Source organism: Trichogramma pretiosum, unplaced genomic scaffold, assembly GCF_000599845.2.
Source record: "Trichogramma pretiosum strain Unisexual culture from Peru unplaced genomic scaffold, Tpre_2.0 scaffold49, whole genome shotgun sequence".
In the NCBI taxonomy this organism is placed as follows: domain Eukaryota; kingdom Metazoa; phylum Arthropoda; class Insecta; order Hymenoptera; family Trichogrammatidae; genus Trichogramma; species Trichogramma pretiosum.
In genome coordinates, this window is record NW_019640811.1 from 543,719 (window position 1) to 569,527 (window position 25,809).

The 25,809-nt window shown below is 42.9% G+C and overlaps 2 protein-coding genes across 7 annotated transcripts in view; one reads left to right on the top strand and one right to left on the bottom strand.

The window, feature by feature from the left end:
* Nucleotides 1-25,458, top strand: part of LOC106655880 (transcription factor collier) — a 93,719-nt gene extending 68,261 nt beyond the window's left edge. Inside the window, exons 7-14 of one of the 6 annotated variants that reach the window (XR_002763569.1) lie at nt 17,218-17,299; nt 18,232-18,364; nt 22,808-22,965; nt 23,066-23,192; nt 23,283-23,624; nt 23,817-24,134; nt 24,668-24,983; nt 25,163-25,458. Coding sequence is in view for 5 of the 6 variants with exons in the window: in XM_023461136.1 (XP_023316904.1) it covers nt 17,218-17,299; nt 18,232-18,364; nt 22,808-22,965; nt 23,066-23,192; nt 23,283-23,624; nt 23,817-24,457 (1,483 nt within the window). In the remaining variant the exon portion in view is untranslated. Of the gene's footprint in view, nt 1-17,217; nt 17,300-18,231; nt 18,365-22,807; nt 22,966-23,065; nt 23,193-23,282; nt 23,625-23,802; nt 24,984-25,162 lie in introns of those variants that run through there. The other 5 variants (XM_014376469.2, XM_023461142.1, XM_023461136.1 and 2 more) reach the window with 5 other exon arrangements.
* Nucleotides 15,010-16,139, bottom strand: LOC106655881. Its single transcript, XM_014376472.2, has 2 exons — nt 15,945-16,139; nt 15,010-15,849 (listed from the first exon to the last, which is right to left on the bottom strand). Exons 1-2 carry the CDS (start codon nt 15,992-15,994, stop codon nt 15,465-15,467), a joined length of 435 nt encoding a protein of 144 aa, XP_014231958.1. The 5' UTR covers nt 15,995-16,139; the 3' UTR covers nt 15,010-15,464.
* Nucleotides 25,459-25,809: the final 351 nt, after the last annotated feature.

Consider the following 25,809-nt stretch of genomic DNA (forward strand, 5'->3'; position numbering starts at 1 on the left):
ATCTATCGAAAACGATGTTTTCCAGGATGGAGAAATGATAAGAACTATTAAAGATATCGAGATGAATAGCGCGGGACGGCGCGCGCGGACCTGTTTTCCGTGCGCCAGCGGCGGCACACGCGCGGCGCCGTGCCTTTGTTTTTTCGACTCCCTCGTAATCGCTTAAAAAGGGCTGGAAAAATAATGTTAACACGTAAATCGATAGATTTTTTCCTCCTCTTTCTGATGGCGTTGTTGAAAAAATTCCCAAAAATTTTTTTCATAGTCAAAACTTGACTTGAATTTTTAAGTCAATATTTCTTCTAGTATTTTAATTTTGACCTCAAAATTAAAATTACCAATCGAAAGAAGAGGAAAAAATCTATCGATTTACGTGTTTAAATTATTTTTTCAGCATTTTTTTAGCCAGTCGAAAAGACATATGCAGGAAAACAGGCCCGCGCGCGCCGTCCCGCGCTATTCATCTCGATATCTTTAATACTTGTTATCATTTCTCCATCCTGGAAAACATGGTTTTCGATAGATTTTTGCCTCCTCTTTCGATTGGTGCGGTTTATTTTGCAATCGGAGGATACATTTTTTGGATAAATCGACTTAAACATTTAAGTCGAGTTTTAACCTCAAAATCAATTTTTAAGAATTTTTTGAGTTACACCACTAGAAAGAGGAGGAAAAAATCTATCGATCTATGTGTTTGGATTTTTTTTCTGACTCTTGCTAAACGTTTCCGAGCGAGCTAAACATACGACACTTTCGGCCAAAAATGCCGTAATCGCGCGGGGTGGCCGACTTATGCTGGACGCGCTCATATTTCCGCAATACGCCTTGTAGGCCGGATCGGTGCGTGCAGGCGCGTTAAGTCGGAGCGCGGAATTGGCGGGTTGCCTTGGCGTAGGCTATTCGTCGTAGGACGTTACAGTACAGAAGGTAGCGAGATCCGAAGCGACAATGAGGCCGCTGGACGCTCGGAATTATCTCTCTCTCTCTCTAACCCTCGCTCTCTGGAACAGGCATAGGTACAGCAGCCTTGGGCACGACACACATGTACATGTGCAAGCTCGTATACGCTCGAGTTTAACAGCTTGCGCAAGTACACGAGCGAGCGGGCGAGTGAGACGGTGCCTCGACTTGCGCGCATTTATGTACGCATTTCCATAAAAGCCGAAGTATAAGCAGCGTTTGTATTCAAGTTCTCGGCAGTTTAGCTTTAAATGTGTGCTTTTTTCATCGCTTTTTTCAGAATCATGTGAAAACCACAATCATGTTACGCGTATGCCGTTGCTCGCGCGCACGAGTCGAGCTTTCAAGAGTAGTTCAGAGACGAGAGAAATTAGCTGTTAGCTCGAGCTTTCGCTCGTACCGATCGAGCTTGAAAATTCGGTTAACGTGCGTTGCGTTTAACACGCCATTTCGTTGAATCTCGGTACGTGTATTTGTGTACGTGTATTTGTGTGCCTGAGCTTTGATGTGATAAACTACTAGATTTTAAAACTTGTGCTTCAGTCAGTAAATTTGCTTTACTTATTGAGACTCGTTGACCTAGTGGCGTTTAAATAAAATGCTTAATTTTATCGTGACTTGTCGAACTATTGCAATCAACATATAAGCTAATAGCAGATAGCAGTTTACTCTACGCCAGTACAGTTTTTAGTATTTTCTTTGACATCGGCACGGTGCAGTGCAGATATGTTTCATAATCTGGGCACATTACCATTCACCTTACGTATACAGCAGCAAGAAAAAAAAATTAAATCCCGTTACAATTGCAACTTTTTATGCATCATCATGATACGATTTATCCTTTATTATGCACCGACATTCATAACATTAGTCCACCTATCTCGACTCACTAGCTGTAAACACACACACATACAGAAACTCATTTGCGCGCGTATATTACGCCTAGCCCTTTCGACAAAACGTATTATACCGGCCGTGAATTATGCAGTGGCATCTCGGTGTATGTGTGTGCGTGTATGTGCGTATTGGTGCACATTTATATACAGTAACAACAACTATAAGACGAGGACGACGGCGAGGCCGACGTCGTCGACGAGTCTCGGGTATTATAACGTGTATCAGCATCTCAAGGCTTCTTTTCACGGTTTCTCCAAGAGAGAGCGAGAGAGAGAGAGAGATCACGACTGTAGTACACAAGTCTCGAGAGACCAGCGCTATATACCACGAGTATATACATATACACAGCCCCAACTCGTAGCAATGCTCCACGAGCTCGGCGCCTAATCTACCTTGCCTTGCATACTGTAGTAATTACGCGAAAGGTCAGAGAGAGCGAGAGAGAGAGAGAGAGAGAGACGTTGTTGCTACGACTTTGTTGCTGCGCTTCTCTCTCTCCCTCTCTATAATAATAATCATATAACACGCTGTGGCATATACCGACAGACTTAACCTAGTCACTGACTACTAGTAGTAGTAAGAGCAGTCCTAAGTATTGTCGAAGCTGATTACTGCTCAAGCTAAATGGTTTAAAGCAATTTTATCTCGGAGCTCGCTCGGGCGCCACGACGCTCCACCCGGGGTGCAGGAGAGAGAGAGAGAGAGAGAGAGAGAGAGAGAGAGAGAGAGAGAGTTCAGAGTGAAAAAGGGACAGAGAGATAAAGAGCGAAGGTTTTTTTTTCTTTTTGGGTACCAACGCGGCTGCTTATTTTCGCATGGGCGACTCTGACTTTGGAATTAGTTCTCAAGTATAAGAAAGTGAATGAAGCAGAGGGAGGGAGGGCGATGAGAATGAGAGAGAATACGCAACGAAGTAAAAAAGGGAGACAGAAAAAGTTTACTCCGCGACAATTGTCGAAAAAACAAATTATTCCTATCCACGGTATTGTATGCCCGAGGTGAGAGAAGCCAGAGCTCGAGGCGTACGCGCGTGTGCATATTACGTCTGTCAACAAGTAGCGCGCACGGTCTTGGCAAAACGATGTGCCTATTTGATCGATATTATTATTATGCACACACGGGCGCGCGCCTCGATGCTTCGGAACTACTCGCTCTTAGCCTGCCTGGAAATATAGCGCTTACATACACCCACACCCCCAAACGCACATACATAAGACGCAAAAGCTTCAGGGGATTCGTATCCAAGAAAGCGTAATGGAGGCTGGTTAATCATTAAGCATCTCTCGGTACACTGGCAGCAGCAGCAGCAGCAAGTACTTCGCATAGAGCTGCAGTATGCGGTAGCTTCCTAACTCCCAAGGTATAATACAGCATTTACATTGCTGCTGCTGCTGCTGCTGCTGCTGCTGCACCTCTTCGGCCTTCGTATACACATTCTTATTAATTGAGACTCTTGAGAGAGGTGTACCTCCCCAGCTAACACACCTCTCGGCTTTCTCTCTCTCGATAGACGAAAGGTATACATTGGGTTTTCCGGCGAAGTGCAGGACGCCCCACGCGCGCCATCGAGACTGAACCAGCTACATTCGCCCGGATATACATATAGAGAGAAACCAAGTGGAGGAACGCTTGCCTCCAGGCGATTCGCAGTGGCAGCAGCAGTTGTAATACTAAATATGATCGTATAATACACGTACACACACGTGCCAAATGTACACGTTAAGAGAATGTGAGTTTTACATTGATTTTGAGTATACCTACCAAGTGTGTGTGTGTGTGTGTGCTGTACGACGCTTCGGGCGCTTATTACTGGCTTTGCACGCGGAGTGCTCGAGGCCGTGAAGCTGCATGGGCGAGCCTTGTTGCATTATATATAGGGAACCGAACGAACAGTTCGAGTGCTTTTACAGTTACTCGGATCCGCGTACTCATTATTTTTCATATAGATTGAAAAATAATTATAAGATCGGGGCTGATTCGGTTACCGACAATTGGCCTATTCAAAAATTTACATCTTCGCACATTATTTGCAAAAAAAGACGATGATCATGTAACGGCAACATTCTTAATAAACCGCTGCACTTATGTTCCTTTAAAAGTGTTCCTCGCGAAACTCGCGTCGTAAACTGTACTAAATTGTGAGTATTCTCAATCTACGAAACAAAAATTCGTTCTTTTATTTTTGAAGGAGCGAGAGAGATCATTCGCCAGTATTTTTTTCGTCATCATTTTGGGTGAATATTTTTAACAAAACAAGTTAACGAAAAAAAAAAAAAAATACTGCAATCAGATAATTATTTGAAGAAAATTTATTTACATCTTATATTAGAATAATTTTACACATATGTACAAAACCAATCGCCGCAGCTTTCTCTTACAACCAACGTTTTGGCAATACGATGCAGTGATTCATAAGCATTGTAACCAGTTTGACGTTTCCGCTGTCTCTAGCGATACTGTAAGAAGAGAAAAATTCATTACATCATCGTATACATACAAAAAAAAGCACTTGATAATGTCCAAAAACTTACGTCAAGGCTGTTTCTCCTTCTATGGTCTCGCAATCTATCCTTGGATTATGTTTCAACAGCGCCTCGACGCAGTAATTGTGGCCGCTTTGAGCCGCGAGTATCAACGGTGTCCTGCGATAGTCGTCCTTGGCGTTGATGTCCGCGCCAAAGGCGAGCAGATTCTGGCAGGCCTTGGGATAACCTCCTTTCGCAGCGTAATGTAAAGGGGTCATGCCTGCATCGTCCTTGCGCAGCGCGTCGATGCCTTCCCTCAGATAGAGGTTCATCACCTGATGAAAGCCCTCCAAAGCCGCTATGCTCAGCAAGCATGCGCCCTGATAACCGTAGAAGCGTAAACAGGTCGCCCCGTAACGCAGAAGAGTCACGGCGCACGAGAAATGGCCTCGTTTGGTTGCGAACCAGAGGGCATCGCGTCCAAAGACGTCAGTATAGTTCACGTTGGCCCCACAGTCGAGTAGCAATTCGCACAGCTTCGCGCGATTCAAGCTAGCTGCTACCATTAGAGGAGTTATTCCGTCGAAGTCGCAACAGTTGACGTTAGCTCCGTAGTCGATGAGAAGTTCACACAGGTCTAGATAATTTGAGTTAACAGCCTCCAGTAACGGAGTCTTGCCGTTCGAGTCGCGGCAATTGACATTGGCTCCATGCTCCAGAAGTAATTCAAGAACCTGAAAATAAGTTTAAAATGTTACATCACATAAAGCACCATTTATCGTCAAAAGTTTATAATTAAATAAATATAATTATATGAGTTACGCAGTCAACGATTTACGTCGAATAAGACATCGACCCGTGCGGCAGCTGTATTTCAGTACCCCGCGCGGCGCCCAACGGCTTTTCCCAACGCCGCCGTCAACAACTACAATCGAAGAGTACTCTGATGTGTCGGACATCAGTCTAACAGAGTACATTGCCAACGATACAAGAAAGAAAATAATCGATGGTTTACATCAAGAACGATGGCGACGTCGGAACGGCAAGTCTTCGAGTTCTTCTGACTCAAGCACTGTTGTATTCGCCGATAATGAATCCCACAGATCGATTCACAATGATGAATCAGGTTATACGACGGATTCGGGATATTATGGCGCAAGTCTTATCGATTAATTGCGGCAGAGTCGTCCCATAATTATTAATTTTCATCGTTATAAAAGAAAAAGAAAAGAAGTTTCCTTATTTGATGATCAATAAATGAACACAATTTTTAGTGTTGGGCTCAAATTGAAGTCCAGCATAACCTTATACGTTGTTTTCTCATTTGATGAATCCTAGTTAATTTCCCGTAAGAAAAGAAGAAAATTAACATAGGATCCAAAGGGGGCTAATGCAACGTATGCGACCTTTCGCGCCTGGTAAGATGGCAACTATGCCAGCTGAGCACGCATGTGTAAGCGAGTACTCGCCGAGCGGAGAGAGGAGAAGTGAACCGACGCACTCGCGTTTCCCCTCGCGTCGATAGATTCACGTTTAAAGGACCATCCTGCAGGTCCCCACGCAGACTGCACGAGAGACGCGGCCGCAGCGACGCAATGAGAGAGCGGTCCAGCGACCCCCATCCAGCCTCCTAGGAGACAATGAGCGCGGAGAGAGAATCTTCGGTCTCTCTCTTTCTTATCAGATAATAGACACGCGCGGCGAGTTTCCGAAAATGAGTGGGAATTTCGCCGGCGCGACGATGCGAGAGAGCGCATTTCGAGCGCTCGAACTAGGCCTATTTAAAGCGCTGCACTGACCCAATTGAGCCAGTTTTTTGATAATTGAATAATACTTAACCACAGTAATTATTCATTATCAAATTTCCTTAGCCATTCACCTCTTGGTGGCTAAGAATACTTAATAACCTATCCTAAACGATAATTCACCGCTGCCACTGACCCAGTGTACGAGTGCGTGAATCGTGCGTCAAGGCCTTATACACCGTTCGACTGTGGGAACATACCCCCCGGGTATTCGATCCCAGTTACACAAGTCAAAGGGTATAGGACTAGCGCGGATGAATCTTATTAAAAAATAAGAACATCCTTCCTTTCCTTCCTCTCATCAAATCATAAGTCGCGAGTTATAGTGTTCTTTTCGCATCTTCTTTCTGGTTTTTGTGCGCGTATTATAGGTTTCGGTTCAGCTTCAACAGCTCGACAGCTAACCAGCAACTCCAACGTACGTGTGGTGTGAGGGACAGCCCAGCAGAGCCAAGCAGCAGTAGCAGAGCCCAGCAGCAGCAGCACGCAGTTTATACAAAATTAAATATCGGTAACGATCATCTTGTTAACCCGGGTTAGTCGAAATTATTCCGTGGTCGCAAAGTCGATTCACATTGTGCGCCGTTTGCTCAAACTCTGCGTGTGTAAAAAAGACGACGTGCCTAGTTAATATTCTTGATTGTACTCTAGTTTACTGTATAATTGAAAGTCAAGTTTACAGATTTATTCTCTTAATAAATAAAATAAAATACTTCATTAATATTTCTGACATTGAATAAAAAATACAACAAATTTACAATACAAATTCGTCCCAAAAGACTCGAACTCAATTCTGTACGCACCTATAAAATTCTTAGACTCACTTTCAGGCGCGTCAGAGGTCAAATCAAAGACCTACCGTGGCTCGAATTATAGCAACGGCGGTAAGTCTAGTAAATTGCCGAGTAGTATCTCGAGCAAATTTCACATTGGTAAAACGTAAAGACGGACATGTAATAATTGCTCGCGAAGCAATTGAAGCAGTAATTCTCATTTACGCGCGCGCGTCGTGTGATCGTACCCCTCTCACTCACCGAGTACGCATACTAGGGTTATGCACTCACTCGCACGCGCTGAAGAGCCAACAACGTTGCAATTTCGCGACCGTGACAGGACTGATTTGTATTGTTTATAAATTTGTTGTAAACGGATAACAATTAAAATCAAAAAGAAAAAAAAATTTTTTTCTAATTTTCGAAAATTTTCCGAAATTTTCCAAAAAATTAAAAAATATTTCCCAATTATAACGTAGTAACGAGTTACGCATTGAGATACAGTTTGATTTTCCATAAATAAACATTGATTGTTTAAATAATTGAAGATTAGTAAAAATCGAGCCATAGTGCGAACGCGCTCAGATTTTCACAGAGTCTTATAATATACGAATTGGCAACTTTAAAGTCAAGCAGAATCAAGCCGCGATCAATGCGAAGTAGATAAAGATTAGAGTCACATTCCGTAGTGAGATAAGACGCAGCATCCGAACGTCTTACACACGTAGCATACGCGCGTCGTATAGTACGCTAAGTTACACACGCAGAGCATACGAGTGTAAGGTAGAACAATGATGAGTCGAACTCCGCCGAAGGAATGCGGGCCGACGAGCGACGCTGATCTCGAAAGATCGATGTCTCTTGACGATGTCACGCAAGGTGCGCGTGCACGTGACCCCGTTATGACACGATCAAGAAGCCGTACGTTACAGCCGAATGCAGACTTACTGAATTCGGACGAACCACCCCCAGCGTATTCGTCAATATCGACGGATATCCCCTTAAATCGAACTCAATCGCAGTTCGAGGCGCAGAATGCGCGTATTATGCAAGCAGAGCAGCGAGCAAATTTGACTGATCGCAGACTCGATGAAATAGCAAGATTGCTAAGGGACTTGACACTCACAGTGCGAGACCGTGGTTATACACAGAATTCGTTTTCTTTGGCGCCACCACAGGTAAACGCGAACGTACCCCAAGTAAATCCCGCACCGATACGATCAAATTTCTTGCAACCAGCAAAATTAATTATGCCTACTTTTGCCGCGGATTGTTGCGATAAACCAATTAAATATCTAAAAGATTTACGCGAGTATATTGCCGCAGTCGGGATTACGGAAGGGCACTTTAAGCATGTTATTCGTCAGAGTCTACGCGCATCAGCGAGCGAATGGTGGGAGCATGTAGAAGCGAACGTAAATTCCTTCGCACAATTCGAAGCAAGATTTAAAAGCCGTTTCTGGAGCCGTATGTTACAAGTACGAAAACGCGAAGAACTTGAATTCGGTTACTACCGCGCAGACAAAAATCAATCGCGAAGCGAATATGTAATAGCGATTTACAATCAAATTAAAGTTCTCGACGAACCACCGACCGAGATCGATATTGTAGATAAATTCTCTCGACACTTCGATGATGCGACACAAAACGCGATTATAGCACAACGTATCGTACGCGTCGATGACTTGATAGAATTTCTCGACAGACTTGACAATATGGGTAAATTAAATGCGACTCGCGCAGCAATGCGACCAGCAGTGCCGAAAGAGCCATATTGGACACAAAAGGCGGATCCGCCGACGCCAACGCGAATCTTTTCGCGACCTGATACTTCGTATAATCAGAATTCAAACAGACCACGTGCGTTTACGCCGTGACCGACAAATGATGTTCGACTCGTTGAAGTCGACCCTTGTGAAGTAACGGTGAATAACGAGCCGCGTGAATTAAATGAAATTCATGATTTATACGAAACAAACGATGTAAACGATACCCAAAATTTTGCGAATAATTTGAGTGATAATTCAAAAAACTAACATCGGCTGTTTGTTTAAAATCGGATGCGAATTTCGCTGAACATCCAGCCACACCGCCTATTTATACGATTTACGAAGATACGCGAGGTGAAATACTTGAAGAAAACCTCGACACCGCGATAAAGGGGGCAAACAACATTGAATGCCCGAGCTTACGTGTAAAAGTCGGACAAGACGTAATCGTTGACGCATTAGTAGATACCGGAGCCCGTGTATCGTGTATGAGCGAATTGTACTACATTAAACATGCGCGACATTTCCATAAATTCCCAATGTTGCCGGTTACCAATACACAAATAAGCGGTTTTACAGGTGAAAAATCTATAAGAATAAAAAGGCAAATTTTATTGCCAATTACGATAGAAAATGTAACGAAAAATATCAGTTTTCTAATAGTACCAAAATTAGCCAAGCAATGTATTCTCGGAATAGATGCATTGACTGCTTTCAATACAATCGTAGATTTGATGAGACGTCGAGTATTGTTACGCGATCACGAAGAAAGTAGCCAAGTAACAGTAAAATACGATCGCGAAGAAAATGACGCGGAGACGGTAAATCAAATTGACACGTGTAACGAAGAGATCGCGAGCGTAATAAAATCTGCTGATCTCGACGAGAATTCGAAGGAGAGACTTACTGAGATATGCGTGAAACATAAACAAATATTTCGTAAAATACCCGGACGCTTCTCGTCATATGAACACCATATCGCAATGAAAGAGACCGAACCATTCGCGATAAAATCATATCCTGTTCCGATTAAATACAGAGATCAAGTGTCTGATCAGATCGAACAAATGTTAAATTACGGCATTATCGAGCGATCGACCACCCCGTTCATTAACCCGCTTGTGGTGGTGCCCAAGAAAGATAATTCCGTTAGGATTTGTTTAGATGCACGACAAATAAATGAAAAAATGATCGAGGATCATGACGGCAGTGAGGAGATAGATCAAGTATTGCGTAAATGTAATACGATCGGAGTCATGTCTAGTATAGATTTGCGCTCGTCATTCTGGCAAGTACCACTGGCCAAAGAATCACGCAAGTATACTGGATTTCTACACCAAGGCAAGACGTACCAATACACTGTAGTACCTTTTGGACTCAAGATATCCAGCTCTGCATTAAACCGTGCAGACGAACACGTATTGCAGGGACTTGAGAACAAAGTCATCGCATTCGTGGATGATTGGCTTATCGTCTCGCCAAATATCGATGAACATTTAAAAGACATTGATGAACTGTTCACTCGAATCGAAAGAGAGGGAGTAACAGTTAATTTATCGAAATTTGAGCCCGCACGCATTTGGAAGCATATCGTGAAATCTCGACGAAGAAAATTCAGACACGACCAAGCAATAAAAAAAGCGCGTGAGCGGATGAAGTACATCGGTAATCGAAGAGCAGCAAGACACAATCAACATGCGAAAATCACGGAATTTCGTACAGGTGAACTCGTTCTTGTGAAAGCACTCCGAGTAGCATCGTCTGCGAAACAGACAGTTGCTAAATTATTAAGCTGGTATGAAGGGCCGTACATGATTGAAAAAAAAGTATCGATCGGTGCTTACGAACTCAAGCAACCACATACCGGTAAAGTAAGAGGACGATATCATGCATCATCGTTGAAACCTTATTTTACAGATGGGCCGATTAACTACCCATCAACGGAACGAGCGGAGGCAAAAGAGGATAGAGGAGGCAAAGAAACAAGGCCTTGCTATTATCCCGAGGAATCCGAGAACGAGAAAACAGATCTGGATAATCCTCGAAAAAAACCTCACACCGGCCCAGCTGAACAAGGTGAAAGCAAATTCAAATCTGCTGCTACCACAACTCCTGCCGTTGGTGAGAGAGATCGCTGAGATCCAAAAGAAAATTGAAAAGATTCTGGCCGCACAGAAAACACACAGGCCAAAGCAAAGAAAAACTAGAGAGCCGATACCTGAAGATGTCATCGAGTTTGACGCCTCAAGCATCGATTCAGAGTAGTAATGAATTAGTATAAGATATAACATGATAAGAAATTAAAAAAATTTTGTTAACATAGTAATTATATTAACTTCGCCGTTTGATACTTGTTACAGCTAGAAACATGTCAACGCCTCGATCGAATCTACGCATAACGATCGACATCGTAGACAGAGCTGATTGTGAAGACGACACGCTGATTATGCAGTCGAACTCTAGAAGCCGACTACATGATCAGCGCAACGATGAAGCAACCTCAGCCGACGACGAAGAGCAGATGCGCCGAATGAGATTTCTTCGGTGGTCAAATGATGTGATCGCTGCAGCTCTACGCGTGACAGATGATGAAGCCAAAGAACCACGTCTGGCCTCACTTTCTCAACTGCCACGTCTCATTGAGCAACAGCGAGGAGTCAAGGTGAATACAAGGCTTTTCCCAACGCCGCCGTCAACAACTACAATCGAAGAGTACTCTGATGTGTCGGACATCAGTCTAACAGAGTACATTGCCAACGATACAAGAAAGAAAATAATCGATGGTTTACATCAAGAACAATGGCGACGTCGGAACGGCAAGTCTTCGAGTTCTTCTGACTCAAGCACTGTTGTATTCGCCGATAATGAATCCCACAGATCGATTCACAATGATGAATCAGGTTATACGACGGATTCGGGATATTATGGCGCAAGTCTTATCGATTAATTGCGGCAGAGTCGTCCCATAATTATTAATTTTCATCGTTATAAAAGAAAAAGAAAAGAAGTTTCCTTATTTGATGATCAATAAATGAACACAATTTTTAGTGTTGGGCTCAAATTGAAGTCCAGCATAACCTTATACGTTGTTTTCTCATTTGATGAATCCTAGTTAATTTCCCGTAAGAAAAGAAGAAAATTAACATAGGATCCAAAGGGGGCTAATGCAACGTATGCGACCTTTCGCGCCTGGTAAGATGGCAACTATGCCAGCTGAGCACGCATGTGTAAGCGAGTACTCGCCGAGCGGAGAGAGGAGAAGTGAACCGACGCACTCGCGTTTCCCCTCGCGTCGATAGATTCACGTTTAAAGGACCATCCTGCAGGTCCCCACGCAGACTGCACGAGAGACGCGGCCGCAGCGACGCAATGAGAGAGCGGTCCAGCGACCCCCATCCAGCCTCCTAGGAGACAATGAGCGCGGAGAGAGAATCTTCGGTCTCTCTCTTTCTTATCAGATAATAGACACGCGCGGCGAGTTTCCGAAAATGAGTGGGAATTTCGCCGGCGCGACGATGCGAGAGAGCGCATTTCGAGCGCTCGAACTAGGCCTATTTAAAGCGCTGCACTGACCCAATTGAGCCAGTTTTTTGATAATTGAATAATACTTAACCACAGTAATTATTCATTATCAAATTTCCTTAGCCATTCACCTCTTGGTGGCTAAGAATACTTAATAACCTATCCTAAACGATAATTCACCGCTGCCACTGACCCAGTGTACGAGTGCGTGAATCGTGCGTCAAGGCCTTATACACCGTTCGACTGTGGGAACATACCCCCCGGGTATTCGATCCCAGTTACACAAGTCAAAGGGTATAGGACTAGCGCGGATGAATCTTATTAAAAAATAAGAACATCCTTCCTTTCCTTCCTCTCATCAAATCATAAGTCGCGAGTTATAGTGTTCTTTTCGCATCTTCTTTCTGGTTTTTGTGCGCGTATTATAGGTTTCGGTTCAGCTTCAACAGCTCGACAGCTAACCAGCAACTCCAACGTACGTGTGGTGTGAGGGACAGCCCAGCAGAGCCAAGCAGCAGTAGCAGAGCCCAGCAGCAGCAGCACGCAGTTTATACAAAATTAAATATCGGTAACGATCATCTTGTTAACCCGGGTTAGTCGAAATTATTCCGTGGTCGCAAAGTCGATTCACATTGTGCGCCGTTTGCTCAAACTCTGCGTGTGTAAAAAAGACGACGTGCCTAGTTAATATTCTTGATTGTACTCTAGTTTACTGTATAATTGAAAGTCAAGTTTACAGATTTATTCTCTTAATAAATAAAATAAAATACTTCATTAATATTTCTGACATTGAATAAAAAATACAACAAATTTACAATACAAATTCGTCCCAAAAGACTCGAACTCAATTCTGTACGCACCTATAAAATTCTTAGACTCACTTTCAGGCGCGTCAGAGGTCAAATCAAAGACCTACCGTGGCTCGAATTATAGCAACGGCGGTAAGTCTAGTAAATTGCCGAGTAGTATCTCGAGCAAATTTCACATTGGTAAAACGTAAAGACGGACATGTAATAATTGCTCGCGAAGCAATTGAAGCAGTAATTCTCATTTACGCGCGCGCGTCGTGTGATCGTACCCCTCTCACTCACCGAGTACGCATACTAGGGTTATGCACTCACTCGCACGCGCTGAAGAGCCAACAACGTTGCAATATATTAGTCTGATGTATGGAGATAGCGCAGACGATCTCCGCTGTACAAATTTCATACGAAATCGCAAAGAACTAATTTTTTAATTGTTAACAGTGATAAATATAGCAATTCTTACCTCGGCGCATCCATATTCGTACCATTGATCGGCAGCTAAAGATAGAGCTGTCATTCCATTGTTATCGGCGATGTCGATGTTGGCACCGTGCGAAAGAATAAGATCAACTAAACACCAGTCAGATCTTTCTGCTGCACGCATCAGAGCAGTACGGCCTTGAACATCCTGGCTATCGATATTCGCGTTCGATCCGTACTCAAGAATATTGCAATTCAAATATTGACTCATGGTTAAAACGAGCAGTTAAAACGAACTAGCAGCGGGTTACTCAAACGTACAAGAGATTACGAGGGACGCGATGCTTCTGCTTTGGAGACCAACTGAAGACTGATATATTTTGGAAATACTTTCACTAAGATCATATTATAAAGCGTAGGATATAGCCAGCTCCCCGAGTATGTGTTTGATTGTGCTGCCACTGAGCGGTCGCAGCCGAAAGTGCGTCATTCAAAATTGTGAAAATAAATTTATAAAAATTCTAATAAAATAATTTTGGATTTTTCTATAAACTAGTGATATGAAGCGCGCTCGCGCGCGCCAACTAATCAAGTTGAAATTAAAATTACTAATGACTTACAAATATAAACATTTAAGCAAACGCCACATTTAAGTTTTCCCACTTAAATAATGGCCGACGCCGCCGGTATATTGACTTGGCTGCAGTTTGCCAAGTATTGATGGTGGGGGTTCCGTCCCATGTTGAGCGCAAATCGCGCGCAACTGCAGATTCGGACCAATCATGCGCGCGCGCTCGCACACACAGACAAACACACTTACACAGCTTTCAAATAAAGTTTCGCACTCTTATATACGACAAGTACACCCAAGAAAAACTAAATGAAGCACGCATTTGAATCGATCGTAATGCAATTTTTTTTCTTTTCTTTCCCATCGTAAAGCTACTATCTGTACTTTTAAAGATATTTAATAAATGTGCAAATTAAAAAAACGCGACCGTAATACGCTTAAATTTTAAGAGCTCGTTCGACTGTCGTCTTTGGCCGCAATAGCAAAATTTTCAGTGCCATTGGTAAATTTCCGTTGTATGTGAATTCGACCACATCTATTCAGATTTCTAAACAGGGAAACCCCGATGAAAGCGAAAAGAATGAAATGTCTGTAAGTTTAGAAAAAATAATTGCTGCGTCATTGATCATTTATGTATTAGTACATGCATAAATTTAAAAGAACATATGGCATATGAGACACAGCGGAAGTGACATTCTTGGAAAGTGTACTTTCCAATTTTTACAATCATCACCAAAAATTCATCTATATGTAATTTGATCTTACATTATATATCTATACATTATATATCTATAAGGCTCGCGTATAACACGGGGTTAAAATAACAGCAATAGACAATAAGAGACAATCTAGAGAATACGAGTACAAGCATATCTCATTAAAGCTATGGAGCCTGAGAAGGTACAAGAAATTGAATTCTCTACCCATATAATCTGCTGATACTCGAAACTCGCGCGTGACAAAAAAAATGTTCAATTTATCATATGAGATACGAGGTTGATTAAAAAAACGAAAGGAACGATTTAAGATTGACGTCTAAGCCGGAAACTCAGACAAAAGTTCTTTTATTGAGGATATAATACCGATAAATCAATTATTTTACATAAATATATTATCCTACGTAACAGAACTTATAGAAAATCATTCATATTTATATAACTTATGATCGATTTGTTGTATGCTACCGCTTTTAGCAGCGATAACCTGAAAAAAATTCAGGCGTCAATTTGAGAGGCCGTCGACTAGGCCTCTTTTTCATGTCCCATTGTCAGGTAACTAGTGTGAAATGACATTTCAACCATGTAATTCTCACTCAAGCTCAAAATATTACAATTATCAAATACGATTCGAGGTGTTCAATTACGTTTTCATACAAAGTATTCTGCCAGCGTAAACTGTTTATAGATCTCGCTTATACTCACTCAAGCTCAAAATATTACAATTATCAAATACGATTCGAGGTGCACAATTACGCTTTCATACAAAGTATTCCGCCAGTGCAAACTGTTTACAGATCTCGCTCTTGCGTACGTCTCTCGCGAGCCTCTCTCTGTCCAATGCGTTGAAATAAACGCCCAATCTAAGTCTAAAGGCAGATGTTTTCGATAAATATTTTGCCGGCGTTGATGTCGACGAATGATCGTTGCTCGATCGTTCGAAATCAGCGTCGTCGCTGCTGCTGTTGCGCCGTTCGCCGTCGCTGCTGCTGTTGCGCCGTTCGCCGTCGCTGTCACACGCGCAGCTGTTCGGTTTGATATCGTCGCCGCTTTTCGTTTCTGGATACGGCCTCGTCGTTACTCTTGCTCGTCGATATTTCGAGAAAGTTTTCGGCCGGGAGTTCGGTGCCATTTTCTTCTCCGTGCTGTAAAACATAAAAATAACGAATTATTATTCAGAAAATTAAAGCAATCTATTTATAATATAGTTTAATGTAAATAAGATGAATAAAATCCTAACCTATTTTCATGACTCTGCCCTGCGAAGCTCTGATTAGTAGCGACGTCCATTTTTCTAGCTGTTAGCGCCAAACGTGTACGATAGCTTCGAATGTCGAGATCGAACTGCCTGAATCACTCTAGTCGTGGCTTCTTTATATCTCGTGGCCGTACACGCTCTGCTGCGTTCGTCGAGCGGACGAGAACTAAGCGAGTGAAAGTATATAGAGATGCGTCAATGATCAATTTTGGGCCATTGCGCCGAGGCGACAATACGCTTGTTAATGAATACGTAGTAGGAGTCTTATGGCATGCCAGCGTACATGGCGCGACCCATGCTGTGACGAATATATTACCGCCGCACAATAGAAGGAAAAATGCAGGCCCCCGTATCTACAACTATTCAAACGGAATTTTCTAGTGCGCACTCGAATTTTCTGGTTGCCAAGCAATAATATTATCGGAATATTTTTTAAACAGTTTTACATAAACAAATGATTAAAAACCAATGTTTTTTAAAGTTAATTATTCATTCTTAATTAAAAAATTCTGTTGATTAATTTAATATTTCATGTTGCAAAAAAACATGAAAATCGTAAACTTTTACATTTAAAAAAATTTATGAAAAACCATATCGTTTTATAATACTTACGGCATCTCTTTAAAAAGCCCATTAATTTTTAAACAATATAATTACTTCAAAAAATTATTGATTGAAAATTGTCTTCAATTTTCAGAGATATTTTTTTCAAGTAATTATATTGTTTAAAACTCGGTAACTCTTTGTTTTTAATTTAAATAATTTACATTAAATAAAATTATTTTCTCAAATTGTTCACTATTTTTTTAACTTTTAACAGCATTAATTTTTATTTTACTTTATTTTAATAATAATATATAATGAAGTGTAAATGTTTGATCCGGACTCTTCAATTGGAACAAATTCTACGAACTGTGATCTTATCTTAGTGTCATTGTGTACTCTTATTAACTTGTCATTTTTTGGATGATTTATATATTATATCATGAGTTCATAACAGAAATTATATACTTTCACTTCTTTTCCGAGACACTCATACATCGACGGATTCATTTTAAGGCGTCACCATTACCTCATATATTACCTATTGAGCGATAAAAATGTATACTTGCTCTCGTCGGCAAATGATTAGACGAGCGCCCATCTTTCACGATTCCCTCAAACTTTGTCGATATACAATTCCATCTTCGGGCTTACGATCAATTCAATTCCGTGACTGTAAATACTTATCTGCACCCTTTCTTTTTGTTCACAGGTTTTTCCTAAAATTCTTCCTCAAGTGCAATCAAAACTGCTTGAAGAACGCCGGAAACCCCAGGGACATGCGAAGATTTCAGGTAAGCAATATAGCACGAAGAAGAACAAAAAAACATATCTTATTGTAATCTCTAAGAATGTCGTTCTATCGCCACGATTAGCGCCGCGCGTCGAGGACTGCTGCACCCTTATTTATAATCATGTAATTACTACGCGGAGAGATATCTCTCTCTCTGTACAGACTCGTGGCACTTTGTGTCTTTGCAACGCAACGAGCGAGCGAACGACGAGGTGGAGGCAAGCACCGAGCAAATTAAAAAGTCAATTGCCAAAAAACCACTCGGGCGCCCACCACCGCGATATACATACTGTACACCCGGATATTTTCACCCCTTATTACACGCGGAAAAGTATCGCGCGCGCGCGCTCACGGCTCGCTAATATAATGCGTGCTGGAGATAAAACTCGAGAAAACAAAAAAAGAGGACAAAAAACAAGATAAGTATGGCGGCGAAGCGAGTCGATGTATTTTATTTCGTTCGAGCGCTATTCGACTTCTGCACTCTTACCAGGGGTTTGTTTTATTTTATTCTTTTTTCGGTACGACGACAAAAGCTGTCCCTATCGCTTCGATCGAGTTGAAAAAAAAGTCAAATCGGAGCTGAAAAATGTTAAATTATTCAGAGGGCAATTTTCAACGATTGGTCAATTGCCTTGCAAAGTTCTAAAAGTTGTGAATTAAAATCGCAAGGTCTTTTCTGAGTCGTCGTCGTTTGTACACGCGGGAAGAAGTTCACCCTCGCTTTCCAGTGTACAAGAGAGAAAATACTCGTTTTTAAACTTTACGTCTTTCTCCGAAAGCCTATCTCGTGCTGCTTTGGTTATACAAAAGAAAGCATAGCAAGCAAATCGTACTACGCGCAGATATTCCCTTTTCTCATTCATTTTTTAAGCACTGCAATTTAAATCAATTGAACGACGATTTGTTATACCTTCGTTTTTTTTTACCAAGGTCATCATCAACACTGCGGTGACGGTCGATGGACCAATGCTGGCCATCTCTGACAACATGTTCGTACACAACAACAGCAAACACGGCCGCCGAGCGAAGCGGCTGGATCCGAGCGATCCGTCGGAATACAATGGTAAGAATATATATCATATGATATCGAACTCGCGAGTACATTAAGAGAAGGAGTGGAAAGCGTCGAGGAAAGAAGCCGAAAAAAAAAGAAGTGATTCAAACGAGCGTCTCGCATAGACGCACACGCGTGCGCGCGAATATAAAGAATCGAGCAAAGTTTCGGGGCCTCGCTCTCTCGCATACAAACGGCTCCGCTCGTCTTTGCCTCCTCTCTCTCTCTCTCTCTCTCTCTCTCTCTCTCTCTCTCTCTCTCTTTCACCCTTATGCCTGGATATCACTCCGAAAGTACGTCTATATGAGCAACTCCACAATTTACCTACAAAGATTTTAGCTAGAAGCGAGTAATTATTTTTGCATTGGGCGCTCGCTGTGAACGTTGTTGATCGGTCTTCTAGCAATAAACGTGAAAAAACAATATTTTTATGGGAATTTTTTGCATTCATTCATGTGTAAAAATTAATTATACATGACGTTAATTTGAAATTTGAAAGTGTTTTACATGTCCGCACTGTTCCTACTCGATTTTTTCAAACGGCACAAAACAAAAAAAAACCTCAACACATTTCGATTGAATGTCATTTAAAATGCGATTATATTAGTAAAAATTGAAGTTGCATGATATTTTTTTTGTCCACGAGAATTCGTCATTTCACTTCTTTTAAAATTTTATGTATGTAATTTAATCAAAAAATTTGATGATAAACCGCGCGGTTCAAAACATGAAAAAGTCCATTTGTTGATTGAATAATTATTTTTTTCCTTAAATGTTAATTAATTTTCATCGAAGGAAATGTTATGTTTTTTTTTCATGTACAATGTAAATAAAAAATCTTCATCATAATGATAATGAACAAAAAAACATCATTCATAATGATTTTCGTTATTAAAAAAGTTTCTTTTAAATGAACATAAATATATGAACAATCAACGTTTTTATAGGGATTTTTCATGTTCTATATTATGAATATCTGTAAAACCTAAACAAGTATACATAACAAGCATTCAATGCAAAAGAAATTGAATCCAGCTTCCTTTCATTAATTGTGGAATCGCTCACATACTTATTTCGCACAAACAGCGCACACACACTCGTGCAACGGAAAGAAAAGAAGAAAGTAGAAAGCGTGATACCCTTCACGTCTTTTTTCCTTTCTTTCTCTCTCTCTCTCTCTCTCTCTTTCTGAGTCTACGAGAGTGCTAGACAAGATGTAAATCAATGAGGGGGAGAACGAGAAAATGCCTCGGCATCCGTGTGCACGACTCCGTTCTCGAAGATCCTTAGCCTTAGCCAGCTCGGACTCTCGTACGGATATCGGACTATAGCTTATTCTCGCACCCTCGCACTCATATATAAAACCATGGCTCCTAATTCGCGCGCGCGCACACCCGAGCCTTTTTTTTCGATTATACAAAGAAAGGCTTTCTCTCTCTCTCTCTCTCTCTCTCTCTCTCCGGACGCAGTTACACACATGCATGTACGCGCGAGCTCGTTATCCCGCGTATGTGTGTGCGCGCGTTTGCTTCTTGGTTCTACAAGAAGATATACTCGAACAGCGACTCGTTCGTTCCTCGCTGATGGAAGCAATTTAATTGTAAAACGAGGATATGTTTAGCATCCCCGTCCTTGCGCCGTCATATAATACAAACGCACACACATACATACAGCCATAAACCTTATAGTCCCGTCTTTAATCCGGTAGGCGCTTTTCCATCCGTGTGTACGTGTGCGAGTGTGTGAGCAGAGGCAAGGAACTTAATAGCTACGAGGAGCGACTTTCGTGCTGACTTATGTTCTAGTCGCCTAGAATCATGACCCGTAACGCTCTGCCGAGAATAAGAGAACGAAAGAGAGAGACTTGCCTATATAGGCAAAAAGCAAGTCGAGCTTCGGCGAGGATCGTATACTTAATTTCGGCCGCTTCACAGCCTTGCGTGTATACAGTAATAATAACGGACTTTGGCGTTGCGAAAATTTCGGGCTCCTTCTGCAGTGGGCAAAAAATTTTCCGCTGATTCGGCTTCGGACTGTTCGGCTAAGGGCGTGTGTGTGTGCGCGCCTATATATCTGCGAAGCTCGAGTCGAAAATTCTACGCGGGTTAATATTGACTTCTAAGAAAAAGGCCATTATTATAACGCTGAAGATGCTCGAAGTGGAGATACGTTAGGTCGAATTTGCGAGGCTCTTGAATTTTTACCCGAAAGAACAAGAAAAAAGGAGAGAGAGAGCAAATGCTATTACAGTTCCAAAAGAAATTGTCGTGCACAAAGAATCCAAAATGAACATTGTCAAACATGGATTTCCCGATAATTTCACTTGATACTATTCTAAAAAGATTAATGAATCTTATAGGCCAAAAAGTGCCAGTCATTCATGTATGTAGTGTCGCGGTTGAAAATGAATGCAGTGAAAGTGGCCAATATTGTATTCAAAAATTAGCATTCGAGCACATCTGGCTTCTGTTTATACCTCCTCAATAAAACGATTTGTGCACGATGAAGCAATTTTAAAAAGATTTATTAGATTCAGCTGCGTAAATACACGAAGAAAAGTTTTAGGAGGATGAAAGAGAGAGAGAAAATCATATACCATAATGTCAGCTCCGACATTGCTATAGCACCACAGCGTCAAAGCACAACGGCTCTCCTAGCTTTTTTTTTCTCTCTCTCTCTCTCTCTCGTTCACCCACTCCGTGGTTTTAAAAACTCTCGGCTTTGCCTCTATACTGATTATTCGACGCCCGCTTTTTGCCTTCTACCCTGCCGCGCACAGTTTTCAGTTGATTTTTCCTTTCCCTCTCTCTCTCTCTCTCTCTCTTCCTCCTTGCCCTTTATCCCGCGCTCTATCCTAAAGCTTGTGTTTTTTTCTACCCTCTTTTGTTCTCGCGCGCGCGCAAAGCTCGCCTATATACGACGACTCGCTCTCGTTTAATTTGACTTGTTCATTTTTCCGCGAGTACCTTTCCAGTCGCTTCTCGGCTTGCTTTTTTTTTGTTCGCTCGTTCATTCGTCCTACTGCCACCACCACTGCCACCGGCCGCTTCCCTTCTTTTTTTTCGCTACGCGTATATTAATCACTTTTTCTTCGAACTAAAAGGCCGCGCGCGCGCCGTATTATACTACGAGGCTCGCGAGCTTGCTCGTCGGCGACATTTTTATATAACCGTATATAATACCGACGTACTGTACACCGAAATAATGAAGATAAGCGAACAAAAAAAAAAAAAGAAAGAAAAGGGAAAAAATCAAACATCGAGGAAATAGAATGAGCTCTCAAATAATGTAATTTCGCACACGGTTACACGGGCGTAAGAGTGCGCTAGAGAAAGAACACGATATTACCATACAAATCGTATGCGATTCTCCATTCTTTTTTCTCTCTCTTTCTTTCTTCAGCATGCAGAGAGAACTCGAGGCCTCGCACACGCGTACATGTACGCGCACACACCTATATACACTCGCGATAGAGTGAAAGGGAAAAATAGAAAAGCGAGAGAAAGAGAGAGAGAGAGAGAGAGAGAGAGAGAGAGAGGCAAAAAAGCATCCGCATGTATAAATTTCCAGCCATCTTCGTTACTCTTTCATGCTCGAATTCTTACCTTTAGCTTTTCTCTCTCTCTCGCAACCCCTCAACCTTCTCTCTCTCTTTCTATCTCCGCCCTCATTCGAATTCAGGCTCGCTCGCGTTCACGTGTACGTATACCTTCTACCGTACGCGGCGGCGTATAATAGTAGGCGCGCGTAGAGAAGCAACCCCTTGGAGTTGCTACTGCCGCCGCCTCGCTGCTCGTCGATGGAGAGAGAGGGTGGTGTATACAAAATGATATCATTGGGTTATAAATTCCAAGCGGAGACACCACCGATCGAGCCCTACACTACTGCTGCTATATACATAGCTATACCATCTACCACCGTGCCGCACTCGGAGCGAGAGAGAGAGAGAGAGAGAGAGAGAGTAAAGCTCTCTTTTCGCGCAGCCAACTCGCGAGTCGAGTGAGAATAAAATGTACGGCTCTCTGTGGCTGAGCACATACTAGAGAGAGAGAGAGGCATTGTGAGTGTATATATGCCGGGCTCGAGCTTTCCGATAATACGCAAACAGAATATTCGGATAATTTCACCTCGACGCTCGCGTGCTCTCGGGTGCGAGCGCGCGCGATATATTACATCGAATTTCGCCAAGAGCTCGTGCGCGCACATACGAACGAGGATATACACGTGTGCGCGCTCGAGCTATTATTATATCGAGTTTCGGATGGCTAATTTTATATAACGTAAACTGTGTACCCGGCGTGAATTATTGCCGGGATTCGTTTGTTTCGCGAGCGACGAAACAAAACCAACAAAAAAAAAATAGTATCATCAATTTGAATACGCATGCACTCGCGTGATATTATACGTATAACTAACTGACTAATTCTGTATCCGTCTCTCTATCTTTCGCAGCGGGGCTGTATCCACCCCTGCAAATGGCTTCGCCCTGCATAAAGGCCATGTCGCCGAGCGAGGGTTGGACATCGGGCGGCTCGACCGTCGTCATAATTGGCGATAACTTCTTCGACGGGCTTCAAGTCGTCTTCGGCACCGTGCTGGTCTGGAGCGAGGTAAGAGAGATAAGCTCCGCGGAAACCAATTAAAGCGAGCTGCGAGCGATGCATACATTTTTTTTATTTTTTATTTCATCTCATTTTTTTTGTATCGCAGCTAATTACGCCACACGCGATGAGGGTTCAGACGCCACCCAGACAGATACCCGGCGTCGTGGAGGTCATATTGTCGTACAAGGGCAAGCAGTTCTGCAAGGGAGCACCGGGACGCTTCGTATACGTGTGTAAGTTTACGCAAAGATCGAACGACGGCACATACAACAACAATAACAACGAAAATCATGCTTTAATCATCAATGAATTTGTCGTTACAGCACTGACAGAGCCGACGATCGCCTACGGCTTCGAGCGCCTCCAGAAGGCCATACCGCGCCATCCGGGCGACCCCGACAAGCTGCCCAAGGAGATCATACTGAAGCGCGCTGCTGACCTAGCCGAGGCTCTGTACGGCGTGGGCGGCCGCGGTCCGGTGCCACCGCCGCGCAGTCCGGGCTCGAACGTCGGCCACTCCTCGGCGGTGCAGTCGCAGCCGCCGACCTCGACGACCTCCGGGGCGACGGCCTTCAACTCGTACTCGGGCCAGCTCGCCGTGACCGTGCAGGAGAACGGCGCGTCATCCAAATGGACCGACGGTTCGTTTAACAATAACTTTTGTTGTCAGTTTATCGATTGCCAGTTGTATTACGCCGCGTCGTCGTCGTCGTCGTCGCAGCAACAGCAACAGCAGCAGCAACAGCAACAACAGCAGCATTATGATTATTCCACAACGAATACAACGGCGACGACGACGACGACGAGGAATCATCGTCTGAACAGCCAAGAACTAACCGACAGGTTATTATTTTTAGACGGCACGCAGCAGTCGGCCCAGAATGCACCGGGTAGCGCTGGCGGCGGCGGCAGCTCGGGTGGCAACACCAGCAACAGCAGCAACGGGAGCGCCGGTGCGCCACCTGCCGAGGCGTATCATCGCCAGAGCAGCAGCGCCAGTCCCCGGGGCCACAACAACAGCAACAACAGCAACAACGGAGGCTCCAACGGCTACTGCGGAGGTGGTGGCGGTGGCGGTGGTGGCTCGGCCGCGAGCACGCCCCACAGCCACAGCGCCAGCAGCTACTCCGTGGGCAGCAATCCGTACGCGGGCAGCCCGACCCTCTACACGTCTCGTAAGTCCTCAGACGAAGAGTACTACAATTATTATTATTCGGAAGATTTAAATCAGTCGGGCTGCTACGAAGACGTGCAGTCGTACGAGCACTTTTTGGCACAGCACAATCCACAACAACAGCTACAACAACAAGCACACAATTACATATCGGACTCTGACAGTAGCTTGATAGAGGCGCAGGCCGTCGCTGCGACGAGCTACTATCAGAGTTACGGCGGCGGCGTGCCGTGCCACGACAACCAGCTTTATCACACGGTCACACCACAGCAATACTATACACAGCTTCCAACCACACACGCAGCTCAACACTTTGTCCAATGATATAATGATATTTAGTTATTTTCTGCCTGACTTTTAACCGCACACACACACACGCTTATATGATATCACACGCACAAGACTCGAAATGCACAAGACACTGGAGATGCAGCAACAGCACCGCAGCTTTTATTTTTTCTCACTCTCTTCACCAACGTCTCTCTCTCTCTCTTGCGTTCGTTGATTTTTACGTTTTTGTTCTTATGGTTTTAGCGCACGAACAGTACGGGATTTTCTATACGTCCGAAGGTAGCAGCGCATTCGCACCTGTAGTCCGACCGCCGACTACCTCGGTCCCGCCGCACTGGTCAACTCAGCACCATCTGGCTGCGGCGGCTCAATAAACAAACAAATTCAATCGATAACTATTAGCTTATCGTTAATCTAATCTCGCAAAAAAAAGAAAAAAAATTAAAAAAAAAAAAAAGAAAAGAAATTACGAAAAGCAATAGTTATTAAATCTCTCCCGTCGCCTGCATTGCATTGCCTTCACTGCTCGTGCACAGCTGCTTGATGTTTATGATGACATGTATGTATATGTTGATTCTTATCACTCGATGTACTTGTTTTTTTTTTTTCATTGTGCATGGTAGTTATTGTTTTTTGTTTTTATAATCGACTCGCTTTTGTACATATCAGATATTATAAATAGCGAGAAAAAAAAAAGATTTCTCAATGAGCAATTAGTTAAGGTCAAAAAACGCCAAGTGGGTATGTTGCAGGGCTAAGCGACTTCGTCGTCGGCTCGTCGCCCTTCAACATGAGTCATCATCACCATCATCATCATCATCATCATCCTTCTCATCATCATCCATTTATGCTGCCGCCGAGTTGCAACAACAACAGCGGTGGCAGCGGCTACGACTCGGGCAGCCTCAACGGCAGTCCCCAGCAGCTGCTGTCGCCCAACAGCAGCGTTGGCAGTGCCGGCGGCAAGTAGCCGTCACAGCTACGAGAGTAAATTGTATAAAGACAGAATTAAAACAAAACGAAAAAGAGTTAAAGACGAGAGTGAACAATTTGTTAAATTGGAGAAAAAAATTAAAATAAATTAAAGTAAATCCATCGACGACACACCACTGTGATATACGAAACACAGATGGACCTCTTATACGAGCTTGCGTTTTTAAATGTTTCGATGAAATATATTATATATCTACCTGTATATAATAATTATAGGTAATCGTTTGTATTTGTATGATTATATGAACGATGTAGGGACAAAAGAAAACCAATCGATAGTTCATGTTTGTTTTTTAGAAAAAACTATAACGTGAAATCAGGGACATATCATTTACATAATTTGGAAAATTGAAATGAGAGAGAGATTGCGAGAAAGAAAATGAATGTTAGTG